The sequence below is a fragment of the Myxocyprinus asiaticus genome, chromosome 22, assembly GCF_019703515.2.
Source record: "Myxocyprinus asiaticus isolate MX2 ecotype Aquarium Trade chromosome 22, UBuf_Myxa_2, whole genome shotgun sequence".
NCBI classification, from domain to species: domain Eukaryota; kingdom Metazoa; phylum Chordata; class Actinopteri; order Cypriniformes; family Catostomidae; genus Myxocyprinus; species Myxocyprinus asiaticus.
The window spans coordinates 11,131,349-11,150,138 of record NC_059365.1 but is presented as its reverse complement, the minus strand read 5'-3'; the positions used below and the strand labels follow the sequence as shown (position 1 = coordinate 11,150,138).

At 38.2% G+C, this 18,790-nt stretch overlaps 1 protein-coding gene across 1 annotated transcript in view; it reads right to left on the bottom strand.

Annotated features, from left to right (window-relative positions):
• LOC127413221 (copper-transporting ATPase 1-like) overlaps positions 1–18,790 on the bottom strand; it is a 29,653-nt gene that overhangs the window by 3,303 nt on the left and 7,560 nt on the right. The window contains exons 5-23 of the mRNA XM_051650173.1: positions 16,569–17,300; positions 15,724–15,942; positions 15,111–15,274; positions 14,865–15,026; positions 13,535–13,611; positions 13,116–13,338; positions 10,034–10,267; positions 9,790–9,881; positions 9,438–9,565; positions 8,642–8,796; positions 6,884–7,018; positions 6,193–6,387; positions 5,883–6,065; positions 4,593–4,803; positions 4,093–4,239; positions 2,384–2,526; positions 2,092–2,295; positions 1,499–1,616; positions 1,302–1,404 (exon numbers count right to left, since the gene is read on the bottom strand). Of these exons, the coding sequence (XP_051506133.1) occupies positions 1,302–1,404; positions 1,499–1,616; positions 2,092–2,295; positions 2,384–2,526; positions 4,093–4,239; positions 4,593–4,803; positions 5,883–6,065; positions 6,193–6,387; positions 6,884–7,018; positions 8,642–8,796; positions 9,438–9,565; positions 9,790–9,881; positions 10,034–10,267; positions 13,116–13,338; positions 13,535–13,611; positions 14,865–15,026; positions 15,111–15,274; positions 15,724–15,942; positions 16,569–17,300 (3,625 nt within the window). The remainder of the gene's footprint in view (positions 1–1,301; positions 1,405–1,498; positions 1,617–2,091; positions 2,296–2,383; positions 2,527–4,092; positions 4,240–4,592; positions 4,804–5,882; positions 6,066–6,192; positions 6,388–6,883; positions 7,019–8,641; positions 8,797–9,437; positions 9,566–9,789; positions 9,882–10,033; positions 10,268–13,115; positions 13,339–13,534; positions 13,612–14,864; positions 15,027–15,110; positions 15,275–15,723; positions 15,943–16,568; positions 17,301–18,790) is intronic.

Below are 18,790 nucleotides of genomic sequence, written 5' to 3'. Positions count from 1 at the left end.
CACTTGTGGCCATGGAAGTGATTGGAACACCTGAATTCAATTATTTGGATGGGTGAGCGAATACTTTTGGCAATATAGTGTATATGCTGGTACATTGGGGGAATCCCGGAGATTTAGGTAAGAGGGAAACCCCACTATTGCAGCGTAATTCCACTGCAGGTCGTGGTAAAAAATTAAGGAAACAAACACAGAAACAACTCTGGAATATCTGGAAGTTAAGCAACAGAAAATAAAATAGTGAAGTCTTCCTCGGATACCATGTTTGTTATTTACACAAGCGTGGCGGGGAAATTACATTGCTGTGGAGAAAGCTGCTTACTTACCAATCCACATGTAAACGGGACTAAAGAGCATGCCACTTATATAGTGCATGTAAATGGGAACGCTAGTTTCTCACAATTTGGTGTCTGTATAAACTTAGTCACTGAATCATTGGTCAACAGTCCAAACACAGGATGTATCTACAGTATGTACACATGCATCAGACGGTCCCTTTTGGAGCGTCTCATTTAGGCTGCATCATGTGATACACAGCATTTTAGGATGCTGTGTCAAGTTAAACGTAATTTAAACTTAGAAAAACACATCTCGAGAACCTTGCATTCAAAGTTGCACTTCATCCAGGTTTGTTGTTTGTACAGCTGCGTGTTGCCTGTTCAGCTGAAGTTGTGCTTACTGCACCCTGCTGAAGGAGACTCATAAAAACATGAAGGTGAACATTCCTTATTATCGTCCGTGGGCATGATTAATTGCACTAGTTTTTTATATAATTAATCACACTAAATTTATGTGTTAAATCTAAGCCTACTTAAAATACAACCTAGGCAGACTTTCATCTAATAAAATCCTCCCCTGTTCCTAATGCTCATTAAATTTTTTGATTAAGTCAAACTGTTTTACATTGAATTTTACATGTTTTATTGTTATGGTGTCATACATTTCGTTGTTCACTGATACAGTGCACTGCATTCCTTAACCTTGTTTAGAGAACCATTAGTGACTATGGCAAATAATAGCTGAAATTCTGAAGAAAAAAATAAAAGTTAACAATCATTTAAATGTTAAAATTAAAATTAAATGTGCTCATTTAAACAATTTAGAATTTTGCACCATTTTAATGACACCATCCAACATTTAGTCTCCCGTAGGCAAATGTTTTAACTATCGGCAAGTCTGGTCCACATTGCAGCTTAGTCTGGCCAAGAACCACACTCTTAGACAGGAACATTGCTGTCCGACCAATATGTAATTTGTTCATTTTCTCATGATGTTTAGGTTGCAGAAAGATCGGCAAGGCTTACCATTTTAGCAGGAGAGAGGACAGCACCACAGAGACTGAGGAGGCAGCCATAGCAGCGGAGCCCATCCAGGGCTGAAGCACCAGACCAACAGGCATAAACACACCTGAAAATTACAACATCTATTAATGCAACTCAACCAATAATACAAAGAATTTACTGTTTTATCTGCTAGCTTTGTTTGATCTAGTTGTTTTTACCTGCAGCAATGGGAATTCCCACAAGATTGTAGATTAGTGCAAATACAAAGTTGATTCTGATTCTCTTTACTGTCTTTTTAGAAAGGTCGATACTCCCAACCACATCAAGAAGATCGTTCTAAGAGAAAGTCACAGTTGAAAACCACATCAAGATCATCAATCATAGCAAAAACGTCGCTGCCATCTTGAGCTGAATGCTAATAATATAGTATAATATAATATAGTGCTGTATATATGCTGTAAAAGTATTGCTTATAATACTGATCACACAAAAATCATGTTAACATGTACAATGCTTACGTCTTGTGTCTAAACCGTTGAAACAGTGTTTCTTAACGTTTTCATCACTTCCACTGTAAGTGCCTTACTGTAACCGCTGTTTATTTATTTATTTTAATTTTTTTAATAAACAAGGAACAAGGCGAAATAATTTTCTGTGTTAATCAACATTATGCTACAAATGCTACTGATTTAGCTTAACTTGTATTGAAGCCGGAACCTTCCTTTAAACCTTTAGCGCAGTCCTGTATATGGAAGCCTTGACTTTTACGGGTTTCATCCACAACATCTAACTGTTACTATAGTGTCCATACCCTGATAAGCACCACATCTGCAGCCTCAATAGCCACGTCTGTGCCTGTGCCTATGGCGATGCCCACATCTGCCATTGCTAGTGCGGGGGAGTCATTCACCCCGTCGCCCACCATGGCCACCCGTTTCCCTGCTTGCTGGAGCTGCTCCACTTTTGCTACCTTGTGAGATGGCAAGACTTCAGCAAACACCTTCCTGATGCCCACCTGGACACAAAAACACAACATAAGCTCAGTTGTTTAAATTTACTGCTGCAGTGGGGATAATTATTAATGAAAGGGATACTAAGGGTACTTGGGCAGCGATAGCTCGGGCTGTTTTGCTGTTGTCCCCGGTCATCAGTATGACCTCCAGCCCCATCGCTGTTAGAGTATGGACAGCCAGCCAGGCTTCAGGCTTCACCGTGTCTGCGATGGCCACCATGGCACAAAGCTCACCTGAGAATAACATGGAACAGCACAGAGTCATCTTTAGCATAAACAAATTAACATTTTACACTGCTTGATGCAATTATTACAGTTCTTTTACGAGGCAAACACTGTACTGAACACAGCACACTTTTCTGCAATTCATTAGCCCTTTAAGCTTGGATTGGCCATAATTATCAATATATTAACAACTACAGTCCTGACCAACACACAATAGGTATTGTTTAAAAGCTTATAAACTGCATTTTCGCTTATAACTTTACAGAAAATACACAGAACATAAAATATTACATACTATAACTTAGAGGGGATTCCCGTTAAAACGAGCTGACACACAATGTAATCGGATGCATAGATCATTAGATAATCCACACGAAGCACAATGTGCACACAGCACATAATGTGCTATCTGGCTAAAAACACGTTAGCTTTCCTGGATCAGATGATTTTATCGGAAAATGTACATTGTCCAGCATCATGGAACACTAAACCAATTGTATTAGGATTCAGATCGCTGCAAACAGAGGTGGAAGTCATCCAAATATGGGCAGAGAGGATCGTTCACTCTAATTACATATGGCCACCAGGAGATGGTGCCAAGTACATTACACAGACTCAGTGATGGCTCAAATGACACAGAATGGAACTTGATGAGATCTCGTTACTCATGCCTGCATGCTTTGGAGAGAGAGCATACCTTTAGTCATTGTATGCATGTGTAATTAGTTCTTATGTAAAATTATTGTTTTATTTGTTTGTAGAGGCTTTTGGACACTTGGTGACATTTTTGGACACTAGGAAAAATTTTTTTTGTAATGCAATAACTTTTGATTGCTTTGTTGTTTCAACACAAAATTTTACTCTGTTACAGGTGACATGATTGAGATCAAGATTTTCGAAGCTACCTTTTTTATACCCTGAGATATATAATGTAAAATCAGAAAAAAAGTTAATTTTTGGCTGACGTTTTTGTGATTTTTCAGCAGTTTCTTAGGCTGGGAGTCTCATTATTTATCATAATCTGTATTATTTAAAAATTTGAAAAGTTTTTTTTAAATTACACCAAACAAATGACTCTTTGTTTTTTTTTTGTTTTGTAAAGTTATAAGCATTTAATTTTGGGCATGCCACTGAAACAGGAAATCTTTGAAAACACCTTCAGATCTTAAAGGGTTAAACTCCAACCATTTACCTACATTCTGTAGATAATTTCAGGTTTAGGTCTGCTGCATTTTTGGTTTCTACAAACTTTATGCTTTTTAAGAAATGTAAGATTACATTTAGAAAATTTCTAACCGCAAGCAAGGATGTCATGGATGTCGTTTACATACCGAATTGTGACTGATCTTAACCAAACATCTTGTTTACAAGCTTGGAATGTAAATTCCCTTTTTTGCTGCCTTCCAAGCACTGGTACTGCCTTCCGTGAATCTAGTTGGCCTTGAAAATCCTCCAGACACATGGAGTATGAAACTGGGAGTAAGTTACTTTAGTCTTAAAGTTTTATTATATCCAGTAAGCAAAGTCTGGCGGAAATGAGATGAGCAATGAAAAAAAAAACAATTCTGCACTCACCGTCCACAGCCACCAGCACAGCGGTGTGTCCTCTCTTCTCGTGCTCCATCATGGCTTCATCCACATCTGCTCGCACCTGCAGCGCGTTTCTCCTCATCCACTCTCTATTCCCAATTAGCACTGTGTATGAGGCGGTCTGTTCTACAGCTGAAACAGCACACTACAGTTTACCAGACGCCTTCAAGACAATGCTCTTGGAATGTTTGATAGTGATTTCAGAATGGAATTTCACACTTGCAAGGCATTTTCATTACAAATGATACATTTTACAAATTCTAATGGATGTTCCTAAGCTGTGACTAAAACAGCAAAAAAGTGGTGAACATTTAAACTAAGTGATGTATCTTGTGAATGGAGGGAATGTTTTACAAAACATTTCTGCAGCTTTTACAGGAGGTGAGGCGTTTAATGAGAATAGTTCAAAATAATGAGATTTTAATTTACTTCACAAAAGTTGACATTGCTTTCAAACACTGGGGATGCTGTCATGGGACACTCACTGAGTGGCTGTGGGTCCATGATGAGTGGGTGATCATTGATATGGGCTCTGGTATCACTGATCTGGACCAGGACAGCATTACGCTGGTTCTCCTCGCTGTCACTGTCTTCTCTCCGCAGCAAGTTCTCTGTGTTGCTGACCTGACACCTGATGCCACATCCTGGCACAGCTTGAAAATCTGTACAGGTGCCAAGAGAGTCTGTGCCCAACTCCTGAACACAGAGGGGGCATTGTAAATCCAGATGCCAAATACAGTCTCTCATGCAAATCAGAGGTGCACAGCAAATACTAATACTGTTACCGACACAAGTAATGTCCTTTAAAATAGCTACATTGTCAACTACACAAAATGCACCCTTTATACATTTCCGGGTTTGGAATGCGGAAGTAAACTATTGCAGAGTAAACTTCTACAGTATAGTGGTGAATGGAAGACCACAGCAAATATTATTTTTGCTTACCCATTTGCTCCAACAGCAAAAGAAAAATCAATTTATATTTTTCCATGACTTTTCACAAGAATAAAAAAATTGAGAGCAGTGGATTACAGCAGTCAGAAGAGAGAAGACGCCAAATTGAATGTCACTCCCTCAGTAGTTGTATTGGAAACACTATCGCAGCTGTGGTAACTAGTATTTTTAAACTAATTCCAGTGTAATACAACATAAAGCATAATGTTATAAATGTACACTAATTAAAAAAAATAAAAATAAGGGGGAAACGCATCATCATAGTCTGTGAAAAGGGTCCATACACAAAAAACTAATTGTACTGAAAAATACTACGGTAATGGCTGAAGTATGGACATTGGACACTATATTTTCAATTAATATAATTTATTACTGTTTTTTTTCTTTTTTTTTGCAGAGTTAGCCTTTTTTATAGACATTTGGGTTTAACTGGGTAACTGAAATATTTTTTCTTATTTAACCATATATTCTTTCCTCTGCTTTTATTGCATCCAATGGTGCTAATCATGCATGCAGACTTTTTGGATATTAAATTCAATATTTCATAATATTTCAACATTCCAATTTAAAAAGAAGTTAGGCTTTATCATCAGCATTTGTGGCATGATGTCGAGAGAAATCTACTCAGAAATCTACTCATGGGGGCAACCAAATTTTTAATTATTAATAAGGGGCAATTGTTTTGCTTTGTTTTTTCTTTGCAAGAATCATGCAGTTGTGGGAATAATGAAATAAAATTTGCAAATAATATGATAAGTATTTTTTGGTAAAACCAAATACACTGTTACCAAGTAAGGAAACAACACATCAGTCAAACTGACCTGTTTGCAGAATTTGGTGATGGCAGAACCCAGTGGATGTTCACTGTTATTCTCAGCTGTGCCAATAATCGCCAGCAGTTTAGAGCGTGGCATCCGATTCCCCTCGGCCAGCATCTTCAGTTGGATCACTTTGGGAGCCCCGTATGTGATGGTGCCAGTTTTATCAAACACCACAGACTGAATCTGAAAGTATTCACAAATTTAAAAACTGGTCCTCCAATTCATGAAATCTCATTACATGTCTTCAGAGAAAAACTATAGTAGCTACACACAAAAACATTACAATGACTAAACAGTGTTGGTCCCTGACCTTGTGTGCCATCTCTAATGGCTCTCCTCCCTTGATGAGGATTCCATTCTGAGCTCCCACCCCAGTTCCCACCATGACCGCAGTTGGTGTGGCCAGACCCAGTGAGCAGGGGCAGGCGATGCAGAGCACAGTGATGGAGGCCTGGAAGGCAAAGCGGATGACTGCCTCTGCTTCAGAGATGCTCTTATCATAGCCCTGCAAAGAGACACATTTCAAGACATTCAAAGAGAGAACATAAGTGGTCAAATTTAAAATTAAAATGACCCAAGCAAGTATGGAGACAAATAATGTCTTTTGAAATTAAATGTACAATGTAATTAACTATCAAGACATAATCAAATGTACGCAAAGCTTATTGAAACTAAGGTGCCAAAAGGGAATTGATGCCACAGTCACAAGCTCATTAACATATAACTGCCTACCAATTAAATATTCAGTAGCCTGGCATGGACATTTCACATTCAAAGAGGTTAACCAATCACAACAGAGGTCGTTCACATATAGGAGTCTGCTGAGCAGTAGCGAAACAGCTTGTTTAAGTTTCAAGATCAGAGAAAGGCTAGCAAATGGTCATGAAAAAATACACTGTGACTAAAAATAAAATGCTAACCCTAACACTTTAAACAATTTCAGAAGGGTAACAGATTCATGAAGCAAAATTCATGCAAGGTCAAGCTGCAGATACACTTACAGGGAAGTATTTTTTCACCAGTGGAAAGTTCACAAAGCCAATCAGAATCCAGACTATCAGAGTCAGGGCGGAGACTCCCACAATGAACGGGACAAAGTAGCTGCTGATCTTATCTGCAAACTGCTGAATCGGAGCCTGAGGTTGGAAAGTAAAAAAAAAAAAGGTAAAGCAAAGATCAAAGGTGAAGTCTGATGTGCTGGTTGAAAATATATACTGGAAAACTGCCCATGCTACAAATATAAGTACCCATTAAATATCCCTTGTAATGCTTGTTTGATTATTAGACATCATGATTTTATAGAGGTAAAAATTAAAGTACAATACACTGAAAAAACTGGAAAATGCAGGTTGTCCAATTTACCTATCATATTATTTCTCTTCTAAACTTGTTTTCTGTACTTTCGATTAATGTAATTCTCTAAAATGTGCACTCTACTGGATTACATTATGTAAGATAATTGTGAACCAATTAAGTATGTTCAACAATTTAGGCAGGGAATTTGCAGTTCCTAGCATGCTTTGAATGAGACATGATGCAGGGAGTAACAATTGTGAAATTAAGAGTTATTTTATGCATTTTTGAGCAAAATGAGAAAAGGGGGAGACTAAATAGTGTTTAACTGTTGTTATGGTAACACTTGTTATGTTCCATTTGTTAACATTAGTTAACAACATAAGTTAACATTTTTAAAATCAAAAGATGTACATGTTAACATTAGTTTATGCACTATGAACTAACAATGAACAATTGTACTTTTATTAACAAAGATTAATACATGATTTAAAAAATATATTGTTAATTGTTAGTTCATAATAAAGCATACTTCGGGTGTGCGCATTGCGGATCCCTCCATGCACAGTATGTGTGATGCAAATTGCGTCATCAGCACAGCGCTCGGCTTGACCGCACACTGCCTAGATTTTCTTGACTTGTGCATGCGGTCCTCGTCTGTGCGCATCGTCTGCGTATGCACTGGGCATTGACTGTACTAAAAAAGAGTGTCACAAAGCAGTGTGTCAAAAGCGTTCCTATTTGTTCGAGGTCAGAAAAGCGGGCGAGACGATCCGGAACACGCAAAAACGAAGTATACCTGGGCATTAATGCATTAACCAAAGTTAATGAGTGGAACCTTATTGTAAAGTGTTATTGTTGTTATTTTGGGATTTAGAACCGATTCTGTTATGCTGGGTTACCATTGTGGTGAACAGTGGAGCTCTTGCTTAGGTTGAAGAGGGGTACACAAACAACAAGCTATATGTTGCTTTACACAAAGAGCAATATCTTCTTAGCATTTAGCATGCTAATGTATAGTACTGCTAGCTAAAAGTTAGCTAATTAGCATAACCTTACAACATAAATCAGTAATGTGACAAAAATATTTAAAATATTATTTAAAACTAAAGAAATTAAAGCTTGTTAAGGACACAAATAAAATTACTTTGAGGCTACTTAATTAGGTCATTTAAAAATAACTTAATTCCATTATGTTGAAATTACATAAATTATGTTTTCTGAAAAATAATTAGTGAGCTAAACCAAGCGGAAAAAATATGTTGATGTAACTTAATTGATTCATGCGGAACCAATGTACATGATTAAATCATGTAGATTGAAAGCATTTTTTTCAGTGTAGAAAGGAACTACAACAAAATAAGAAGGCTTTTATCTGTAATAATCTTATGAATGTGAAGCTGTTATTGTCAAATGACATGATGTCTGTTTAGAAATGTGTTCTGCTAGCAAAACGACAGACGCACCTTTGAAGTCTGTGCCTCCTCCACCAGTTTGACGATCTGAGAGAGGGTGGTGTCCATGCCCACATGAGTGGCTTTGATGAGTAGAGAGCCGTTCTGATTGATAGAGCCTGCAATAACTATGCTCCCTGGTTTCTTAGTGACAGGCATGGCTTCACCTAAACCACAAGAAAGACATAATTATACCACCACATTTCAGTGACTGCACAAATTGGAAAATGGAAACAGTCCACAGAATTTTTTGAAAAGTAAAAAAAAAAGGATCTTCTCCTTCCAACAAATCTACAATGTTAGAAATCTCATATTTAAAATCTACTGGACAGAACAACATACAAAAGAAGTTTGTTACATTTTCTTGAGCAATTGTTAGTGGTGCTTGCCAGTGAAAAACTTGTCACCACAATGCTAGGTTGATGTGGGTGGTTGCCAGTGCCTTGTTATGCAGTTGCTAAGATGTTCTGGGTGGTTGCAAGGCCATTACTAGGTGGTTGCTTACTGGCCCAAGTCAAAAGAGTCTCTATACAGACTTTCTATATTCTCGGCCCTAGATGTGGCTCGGGTCCCTTCTTCAATGTAAGTCTATGGGACTTTTAAATGTATTGTTCGCCAGGTGATAAAATAAAGTCAGATTGCATAGAAAAGTAATAGCACACCTCTCTTCAACAGATGCAAGGTGTGTTACACTCTGAAGATTAATACTTAAGGTAACGGGTTTGTCCGAGACCCTAATCCTATATATGAACACTAATAATCCCTGGATTGCATTTATGTCAGAGAGTAGAAAAATGTACTCTCTAACCTGTAATGAGAGACTCGTCTGCCATGGAGTGTCCTTCAATCACTCGACCATCTACTGGAAACTTCCCTCCAGGCACAACCTTCACAATATCCCCCCTCTGTACCAGCTCTACATCCACCTGCTCTTCACTGAGAGAGAGAGAGAGAGAGAGAGAGGGAGAGAGGGAGAGAGAGAGAGATTACTATGGGTGGAGGAAGTGTGCTTTCTGTTTAAAGGAAATACAAACTAAACACTAGCTTTGCATATCCTGAAGAAAATACCAGTGCTTCTAAGGCAGCAAAAGAATACGTTTTTAGATAATCTTAGGTTTTCAAGTACTGCAATCACATAAAACAGTGAAAAGAAGACAAACCTTAGCACAGACATATCACCATTCAGTGTAACAACTGTGGCTTCTGTTGCCTGTAAAGACATCAGCTTGGACAGAGCCTCAGAGGTCTTACTCTGTGATTAACAACAAAACAATAAAACTGAATCAAAATAAGGGCAAAGGAATCCAGGAAATTCAGAGCAGGCAGATGTATAGCCTGTTTAACTGGAAATGCTTGTTCACATTCTCTAGTCTATGCAGACTTGTTCATGAGCAGGATGAATACCTTTGCTATTTGCTCCAGCCACCTTCCTAGCGAAATGAACACAAACAGCATGGGTGGCGTATCAAAGAAGGTGATGGGGTTCACCTTTGCCTTCTCTGACATGGCAACCAGGAGAATCACCACAGAGTATGTGAACGCTATTGTGGTGGCTAGTACAATGAGCACATCCATATTGGCCGTCCGGTGCTTGACAGCTTTGAAGGCTTGACAATAGAAGTACCGCCCACCAATAAACTGCAGGAAAAAGATGTAACACAGGTATGGTCACTAACTACAAAGAGATCTTTCATGAAAAAATGCTGGGTAGCACTTTAATTGACAGTACATGTACTTTCTTGGTATATACTGTATATGGTAAATATGTCATACCTCCAGACAAGTGTGGGGAAATAACAGGCACTTACTTATCGTATACAGCACTGTGCAAAAGTTTTAGGCACTTGTGAAAAATGTTGCATATTGAGGATGTCTTCAAAACTAATGCCATAAATAGTTTTCATTTATCACTTAATGTCATACAAAGTCCAGTAAACATAAAAAAAAAAAAAGCAAAATCAATATTCGGTGTGACCACCTTTGCCTTTAAAACAGCACCAGTTCTCCTAGGTACACCTGGACACAGTTTTTGGCAGATAGGATGTTCCAGGCTTCTTGGAGAATTCGCCACAGTTCTTCTATCTATTTAGGCTGTCTCAATTGCTTATGTCTCTTTATGTAATCTCAGACTGACACGATGTTCAGTGGAGGGCTTTGTGGGGGCCATGACATCTGTTGCAGGGCTCCCTGTTCTTCCATTCTAATATTTTCTATTTGCAAAAGTAATGTTTGGGAGTCTAACATTTATATTTCCTATTGACACACTAAAACTGAAGATAAAAATAACCATCTTAAGACAAATGCTTTTGTGAAACATCTTATGTGCCTAAGATTTTGCACAGTACTGTACATACATGGTAACTTAAATTATACATTACTGTACTTACCAGTGGTGCATACATGGTAAATACACTGCCTGGCCAAACAAATATTGCATGCCCTAATATTTCGTTGGACCGCCTTTAGCTTTGATTATGGTGCACATTCATCATGGCATTGTTTCAACAACTTTACATTTATTTCCTTCCAGAGTTGCATACATTTTTGACGGAGATCTTGTATTGATGACGGGAGAGTCGAACCACTCCTTCTTCTCCAGCACATCCCAAAGACTTTCAATGGGTTTAAGGTCAGGACTCTGTGGTGGCCAATTCATGTGTGAAAATTATTCCTCATGCTCCCTGAACCACTCTCACAATTTGAAACCAATGAATCTTGGCACTGTCATCCTGCAATATGCCCGTGCCATCAGGGAAGAAAAAATCCATCGATGGGACAACCTGGTCATTCAGTACATTCAGGTAGTCAACTGACTTAATTTTATTGCTGCATAACAATGCTGAGCCAAGCATGGATGAAGATACTTATTGAGTACTTAATGGTAAATACTATTGCAGTTCACCTTATCTAACTTAATCTTTAACTGAACACTGATTCTCTTAACTGACTGATATGTACCATGACATTGGCTCCTTACATCCTTGTAATTTCTGGCAATTCATGAAGGGATTTTTGATGACATACTTAATAATTATGCGTGTGTTGACAGTTCTCATTTTGGACATATGCAGTAGTTACCAGACTCATATTTGCACTTGACTTTACCAGTTGTCATGTGAAGAAGTCCTGGCTTAAAATGACTAATTACTAATCCTATGAAGTACTGTATAGTTACTGCTGTGTTTCACTAGGTTCTATGTAAGATCCTCACCCAACTTCCAAAGCATGTACCATGAGGAATTGTACTTACTAATATCTATCATTTTTTAAGTATTCGTAGTATTACCGTAATATTTCACATTAGTTAGCATGTACATACACTATAAGTAAATGCCTGTTATTACCCCACAAGTGTCTGTAAGTACTACATACTTTCAATGTGTGTAGCATTGAGACGTACTGTAAAGTTTCATATTAGTTACCATGTAGGTACACTTTAGATAGTACGTATTGTTATGCCACATTTGTCTGTAGGTACAAAATATTTACCATATATGTACCACAAAAGTACACGTACTATAAAATAAAGTGCTACCAAATGCTGCATTTGCATACATTAGGTGAACATGAAACGAAAAGAAATAGTTCACCTGAAATGAAAATAATAATTTGTGTTATTCACTCACCCTCATGTCGTTCCAAACCTGTAACGAGTTTTGTGAATCCGACCAGTCTGCTTCATGAATAAATTATTCAGACTGATTTTCAATGAATTACTTAAATTTCAGTCAGTTCCTCACAGAAAGCTTGGAATATAAGTCATATTGTCCACTTTTATGGTGCTTTTATGTCTGTTTTGAAGCTTGAAAGCTCCAGTTCCCATTCATTGTAATTGCATTAGGCCCTTAACTACTGCAGGAGCTAATGCACATTTTAGGTATTTACTCCAAACTGCCACTTTTTGTCGTTTACGCACATGAGGAACTACAGTTCCTCTTTGCTGTTTAGAGGAACATTTAGCTCCTATTCTGAGTATTTTTGGGAGAAGAGGGTCTATGGGAGGTGCTGCAACCTGTGACTGGTAAAACACGTATGATGCACAAAGCATTGAGAATTGCGAAGAGCTGACAGCCACCAATTGTAAAGAAAACTGTCGCTGCTAGCCTGCTATTCAGAGGACTGAGGATTTTCCAATTACCTAGATGACTAGATGACATCACTACAGAGGTTCCTTTTGTGTGTGGGAATACAAGAGGGAAAAGATTCCTCGGGTGTGCCGTTCCTCGTAAAAGTTCTCATCTAGAAAGTTCCTATGGCGAAAGCACTGGGACTGTTTGCCAGAAAGGGGCTATTGAATAGAGCAACCAGTACATTCTTTAGAATTTCTGCTTTTGTGTTCCACAGAACAAAGAAAGCCATACAGGTTTTGAGTGACATGAGAGTCAGAATTTTCATTTTTTAGGTAAAATATACCTTTAAATATAGATAGTGAAACATTTTCTTCCCACAATGCATTAGTAAATCCTGCAAATAAGATGTAACAAACCTGCACAGGTATACAGAAGAGGAACGAGATCAAATTCATGATGGAAAGACCAGGAAGAAGCTGTTTCTCCAGGAACATGGTGGAGTGGTACTTTTCTCTGTCCTCAGCTGTGGCATTATGGTGGTGGGACATGTCGATCATGTGATCCATTATTATCATGTAGGTCATCATGCCCATAACAGGCACGCAGAAAAACAAACTGATGAGGAATGATCTTTTCCACCTGGGAGAAAAGAGTAAAGAATATTTGTACACAGGCAGAAAGAGAGACTTTCATCCGTCTGAAACATCTTTTTTTTTATAGGAATAAACAAAGCAAACAGAGTGATTTTGAATTTTCAGAATTTTCTTTTAGGTAACTATTTTATGAACAGATCACTTTGAGATATTCAATGAACTGATTTTCTCGTGCTGCTTACTGTTGGATCTCTCGGGTGTGATCCAGGTGACTTCCAGGACGATCTTTCTTCACCAGAGAGGCCTCAAATCCCATATTCTGTCCAGTAAAAGATAGAATTTCATAAACTCTTTCTAAAGGGATAGTTCACCCAAAAATTTTCTCATCATTTACTCACCCTCATGCCATCCCAGATATGTATGACTTTCTTCTACTGAACACAAATGAAGATTTTTAGAAGAATATCTCAGCTCTGTAGGTCCATACAAAGCAAGTCAACAGGGTCCAAAAATTTGAAACTCAAAATAGCACATAAAAGCAGCATAAAAGTAATCCATAAGACTCCAGTGGTTAAATCCATATCTTCAGAAGCGATATGATAGGTGTGGGTGAGAAACAGATCAATATTTAGGTCCTTTTTTACTATTGATTCTCCTCCCTGCCCGATAGGTGGCGATATGCACTAAGAATGTGAATTGCCAATAACAAAAAAAGAAGAACTCTAAGGAGAGAAGAGCGCATAGGAGCGCTGTTTGAAAGTTGAGATGTATTGTAAAAAAGGACTTATATATTGATCTGTTTTCGACCCATACCTATCATATCACTTCTGAAGATATGGATTTAACCACTGGAGTCATATGGATTAGTTTTATGCTGCCTTTATGTGCTTTTCTGAGCTTCAAAGTTTTGGACCCTGTTGATTTGCATTGTATGGACCTACAGAGCTGAGATATTCTCTTAAAAATCTTCATTTGTGTTCAGCAGAAGAAAGAAAGTCCTACACATCTGGGTGAGGGTGAATAAATGATGAGAGGGTTAATTTTGGGGTAAGCTATTCCTTTAAGAACACATGGTACAGTACAGTGATTTAGTTTTTACAGTTCCTCATCTAGAATACACCTATAGTTCGATTCCAAAACCTTGTGAATTGTCTGTCTTGCTGTCTGCTGTCTTCTAGGCAGCATACCAACTAAATAGAACCTTAAGGGACTGATTTGGAATGCTGTACAGGGGCAGCAACTCTGTGCATCACGTTTCAAAAAATAGCATCCTCACGAGAAGCAAACTACTGTAGAATTGTGTCATGCAATTGATTCACATTAGAGTTTGACAGTAGCATGTCGCCAAGCGAACAGTGTGATACTCTAATATGCATTAATAACTTACATATTACATACATATTGTGTTAAATGGTTTTATTTTTATTTTAAATGCGATGCTCCCTTAAAATATAAACAAGGTATTTTAGAAGCCTTAAAATGCCATCTAGGTGGGCTACTCACTAGGTTTTGGAACAGAGCTACTATGAACAAATTTATTATTGGGAACACTGCATATGCTTGTGTATTCACCTCGATCCATCTGATTACATCTCGGGGCCCCGTCACTTCCGGCTCATATTTGATGTGGGCTTTATTAGTTGCCAAGGCAACTGAAGCATACACAACACCATTTTGTTTCATTAAATTTGACTCAATTTTGTGAACACAGGAGGCACATGTCATCCCTCTGATCTATTGACAAAAAGAAACACTGTCCACAAACTTTTGATGACAGAAAAATGGGTTACAAATCAACGTGAGCAGCTGCTGACATACCACAAGCTCCAGGATTCCATCCGAGCCATCATAATTCTCCATGACTGTGGCAGTAAAACCAAGTTCTTTTATACACTCTGCTATTCTCTGAGGATCAATGATTGAAGGGCTGTATCGAACCTCAGCTTTACTGGCCATCAGCGCGACCAAAACAGAGTAAATGCCTGAGGAAAAAATACATAAATTAAATTGAATGACAATGACATTTTTTAACAGACTGCTCAAAACATTTCATCCAAATTTGTGTGCGCAATGCACTTTGGTGCTTATTAGACTAAATAGTTGTTAGCTTAGAAATATGTTATTGTCAGACTCCACTGGAATCAACTGCTTTTTCAGCTCATTAGAATTTGGATCAGAGCTGTTGTTTCTAATTTTTCAGTGTCCTACCAATTTTTCACAATATCACCATGCTTTAACACAATGTACAATGTTGGGTTCCTGTAGTTCTTGATACTAAGGTCATGGGTTCAATTCCCAGGGAACACACAAACTGATAAAAAAATGTCTACCTAGAATGCACTGTAAGTAGCTTTGGATAAAAGTGACTGCCAAATGCAGAAATGTAAATGTACTTATGGTACAAGCTCATTTTGAAAAGATCTTAGATCACCATGCTCGTTCTTGAGGTTCCTCTCTATGTTGGCCACGCAGGAAGCGCAGGTCATGCCACCGATCTGGATAAAACACTTGGAGACTGCATTTGTTGATGGCTCAACATCACTCTCCACTTCATTCTCTTTCGCAGGAGACCAGACTGGAGATAATGATGAGCTTCGGACAGATGGCGCTGATGGGCTCTTTACCGCTGAAGGCACCAATAAATTTTTTTCTGTTTGTGTAACAGGACAAAGTTAACAGTGATTGGTTTCAGTGGATTTCACTAATAATCAGATAGAAGTCTAGAGGAAAGTATAGGCCTGATAGTTCTTATATTTATTGCCACCTTCAAGTCATGCTGTAATGATCGTATTTATGAGATAAGCACACATAAATGCCAACACAATGTCATATTTACCAGTGGGAAAACTCTTTTCAACCTTGACTTTCCGAGAGTGGGAGGAGTCAATTAAAAAATCAGGGCAGAAGCTAACTGGAATTGATCATAAGTCATTGTGAATATTGACTGTACAATTTAGTTAGTATGCATTTTGTGTACTGGTAAAGTGGAATAGCAGTAAAATTATAGACATTCATGGCAGAGTTTAATTATACAGTTTTTCTCAGAAAAGCATTCACAGAAAACAATCCTATGAAAACTAAATGGAATTCATGATTGTTACTGTCATTTTTACAATACTGGGATCATACCTGACGTGCTGCATCAGAGGCATTTATGACCAAAAAGTATCATATATTACACAAAGGAGTGTTATAAACCAGCCAATAACTGTAAGTAGTGGAGATACAGTATGTAGCAGGGAAGATATTCCACTACGGGATGTAGAATACACTCACCAGGCAGAAAAGCATCAAAGCCCATGTCCTCAATGGCTTCCCTCAGCTCCTCAGGTGTGGTCACTAAAGGGTCATACTCAAACGTTCCCTGATGATTGGCCAGTGACACTTGGGCCGACCTTACTCCTTTTTTCTGGGAGATCATGCCTTCGATGGACTGAACACATGAGCCACAAGTCATGCCTTCAATATTAATCTCCACCACTGATAACAGTGGCTGGAGAAAGTTTGGCTCTGTAGAAGGCAAGATGGACTGGGCTAGTGGTGGAGGAGAAGATACCTTTTGTGGAGTGACCAACTGGGTTTTAAAGTTTCCTGGAGGCAGGACCTCAATGGCTTTCTGTAGCTCCACTGCTGTGACTTGTTTTGGGTTATGCTGAATTGTAGCTTGCCCGTTCTCCAAGGACACAACAACTGAATTCACACCTGGCAGCTTAGATATATTGTCCTGAATGTTTACCACGCATGAGTTGCAGTGCATTCCTGTAACCTGAAACAGTGTTGTGATTGTGGAGACTGTGGATAGCTCTGAAACCTTCTCCTGTGAAGAGGATGCAGTCTGTTTGGGAGTGTTGACCAAGCGGTCCACTTTACTGGATAAAAGCTTTAATTGAGGAAGTTTTGACTTAACAATGGCCTTGAAACCAGCCATCTCAATCTGGTTCACAATCTCGTCCACTGAGATTATGTAAGGCAGATAAAGTACAGTGGCTTCCTGGGAGTCTAGAGTGACTGCAAAAGCAGGGAACAAAACAACTATAAATCAATACTCAGGGCATGTTATTTCAAGTAGTTAGAATGTTTTGCTCATCCCTATTTTGGAATGACATATGGTTGAGAAAATGATGCCAAAATTTTCGTTTTTGGGTGAACAGGAGAAAGGGAAGGTCATCTTGATTACATACAGCGAAACATATAGATTGTGAAAGACCTCTTATCTACAATTACTGGCAACACAATGTCAATGAGTTCAACATATAAACTTCACAATGCAAGATGTAATTTACCAGAATATGTGAAAGTTCAACTTGAAAGCACTGACTTTTAAAGCTGAAGTATGTAACTTTTTTCTGTGTTAAAATACATTCTCCTATCCCAGCTTAATATGCAAAGACAACTATTAGTTAGCCATTCATTCGTTAATGTTCTCAAAAACTGTAAGCACTGTGTTTCTGTGGTGTTATGAAAATTGCTCTGTTTGTTTTGAGCAACCCGCTTAGACCCAACCAATGGCGTGAGTTGGGGGTGGAACTATCGCTTTCATTGACCAACGGCTGACGGGGGGCGTATTCAGAAAACTGTTTTGAAAACAACGTTTATTTTTGCAATTCCATTTGGTGGCGCAGAAATTACATATTTCAGCTTTAACTCAAACAAGGGCTGTCAACAAGGCTGACCAACTATATTATCATTTTTCCACTTAAATATTAGCCTACCAAAATTTGAATTGTAAAGACATTATTTTAGTTAGAAGAACAAAACCACAAGTCATCAGTGATTACCAGATTTTTAAATCAACGTTGTCTCATTAGTCCACAGAGGGCGCAACAAATATACAGTATATAAACCAAATAGCAAAGTGTAATACTGTTTAGTGGTATATTTTTTATCATTTCAAAGAACATATCAGGTTGTTAACAAAAATGCATTCCATTTTCTAACTAAAGTGCATCAAATTTTAAACCAAGATTTAGCCAGTTTATATTCTCAAATCTTAAGTAATAAAGTACAATGAGAAATGAAACGCCTCAAAAAACAGTTCTGTGTTAACTTAGTGTTGCACAGTGTACTGACACTCAAGCTTCAAAATACAGGTGGTACCACAGTGTTTTCATTAATTGCAGTTGTATCTAAAGTAGTTATATTCCCAGATAGTAGTGGTTTTCGGTTAAACTCAGTTGTGAAAAGGCATTTTCAGATTGCATACTGAGCCCAGTGCTGCAATAGGTGCTGTTCAAACTGGATGCTAGACAGAGCGCAACAGAATGGAACAGAACGTGGTCTTGAAACATGCATTTCAGAATTGACCTCCTTTCTTGACACAGTGTTTTAAATCGCACTGCTTATGCTTGAGATGCTGATAACTGAGCAAGACGCAGAGGCCAAAGACCTCCATCTTCGTCAGTGCTTGGCACACATCTAAAATTCGAATGCACAGTTTTTGCATTGTAATGTGCACACATCTTAAATTCGCCAAATATTAGAATTTTGAATTGTAATTC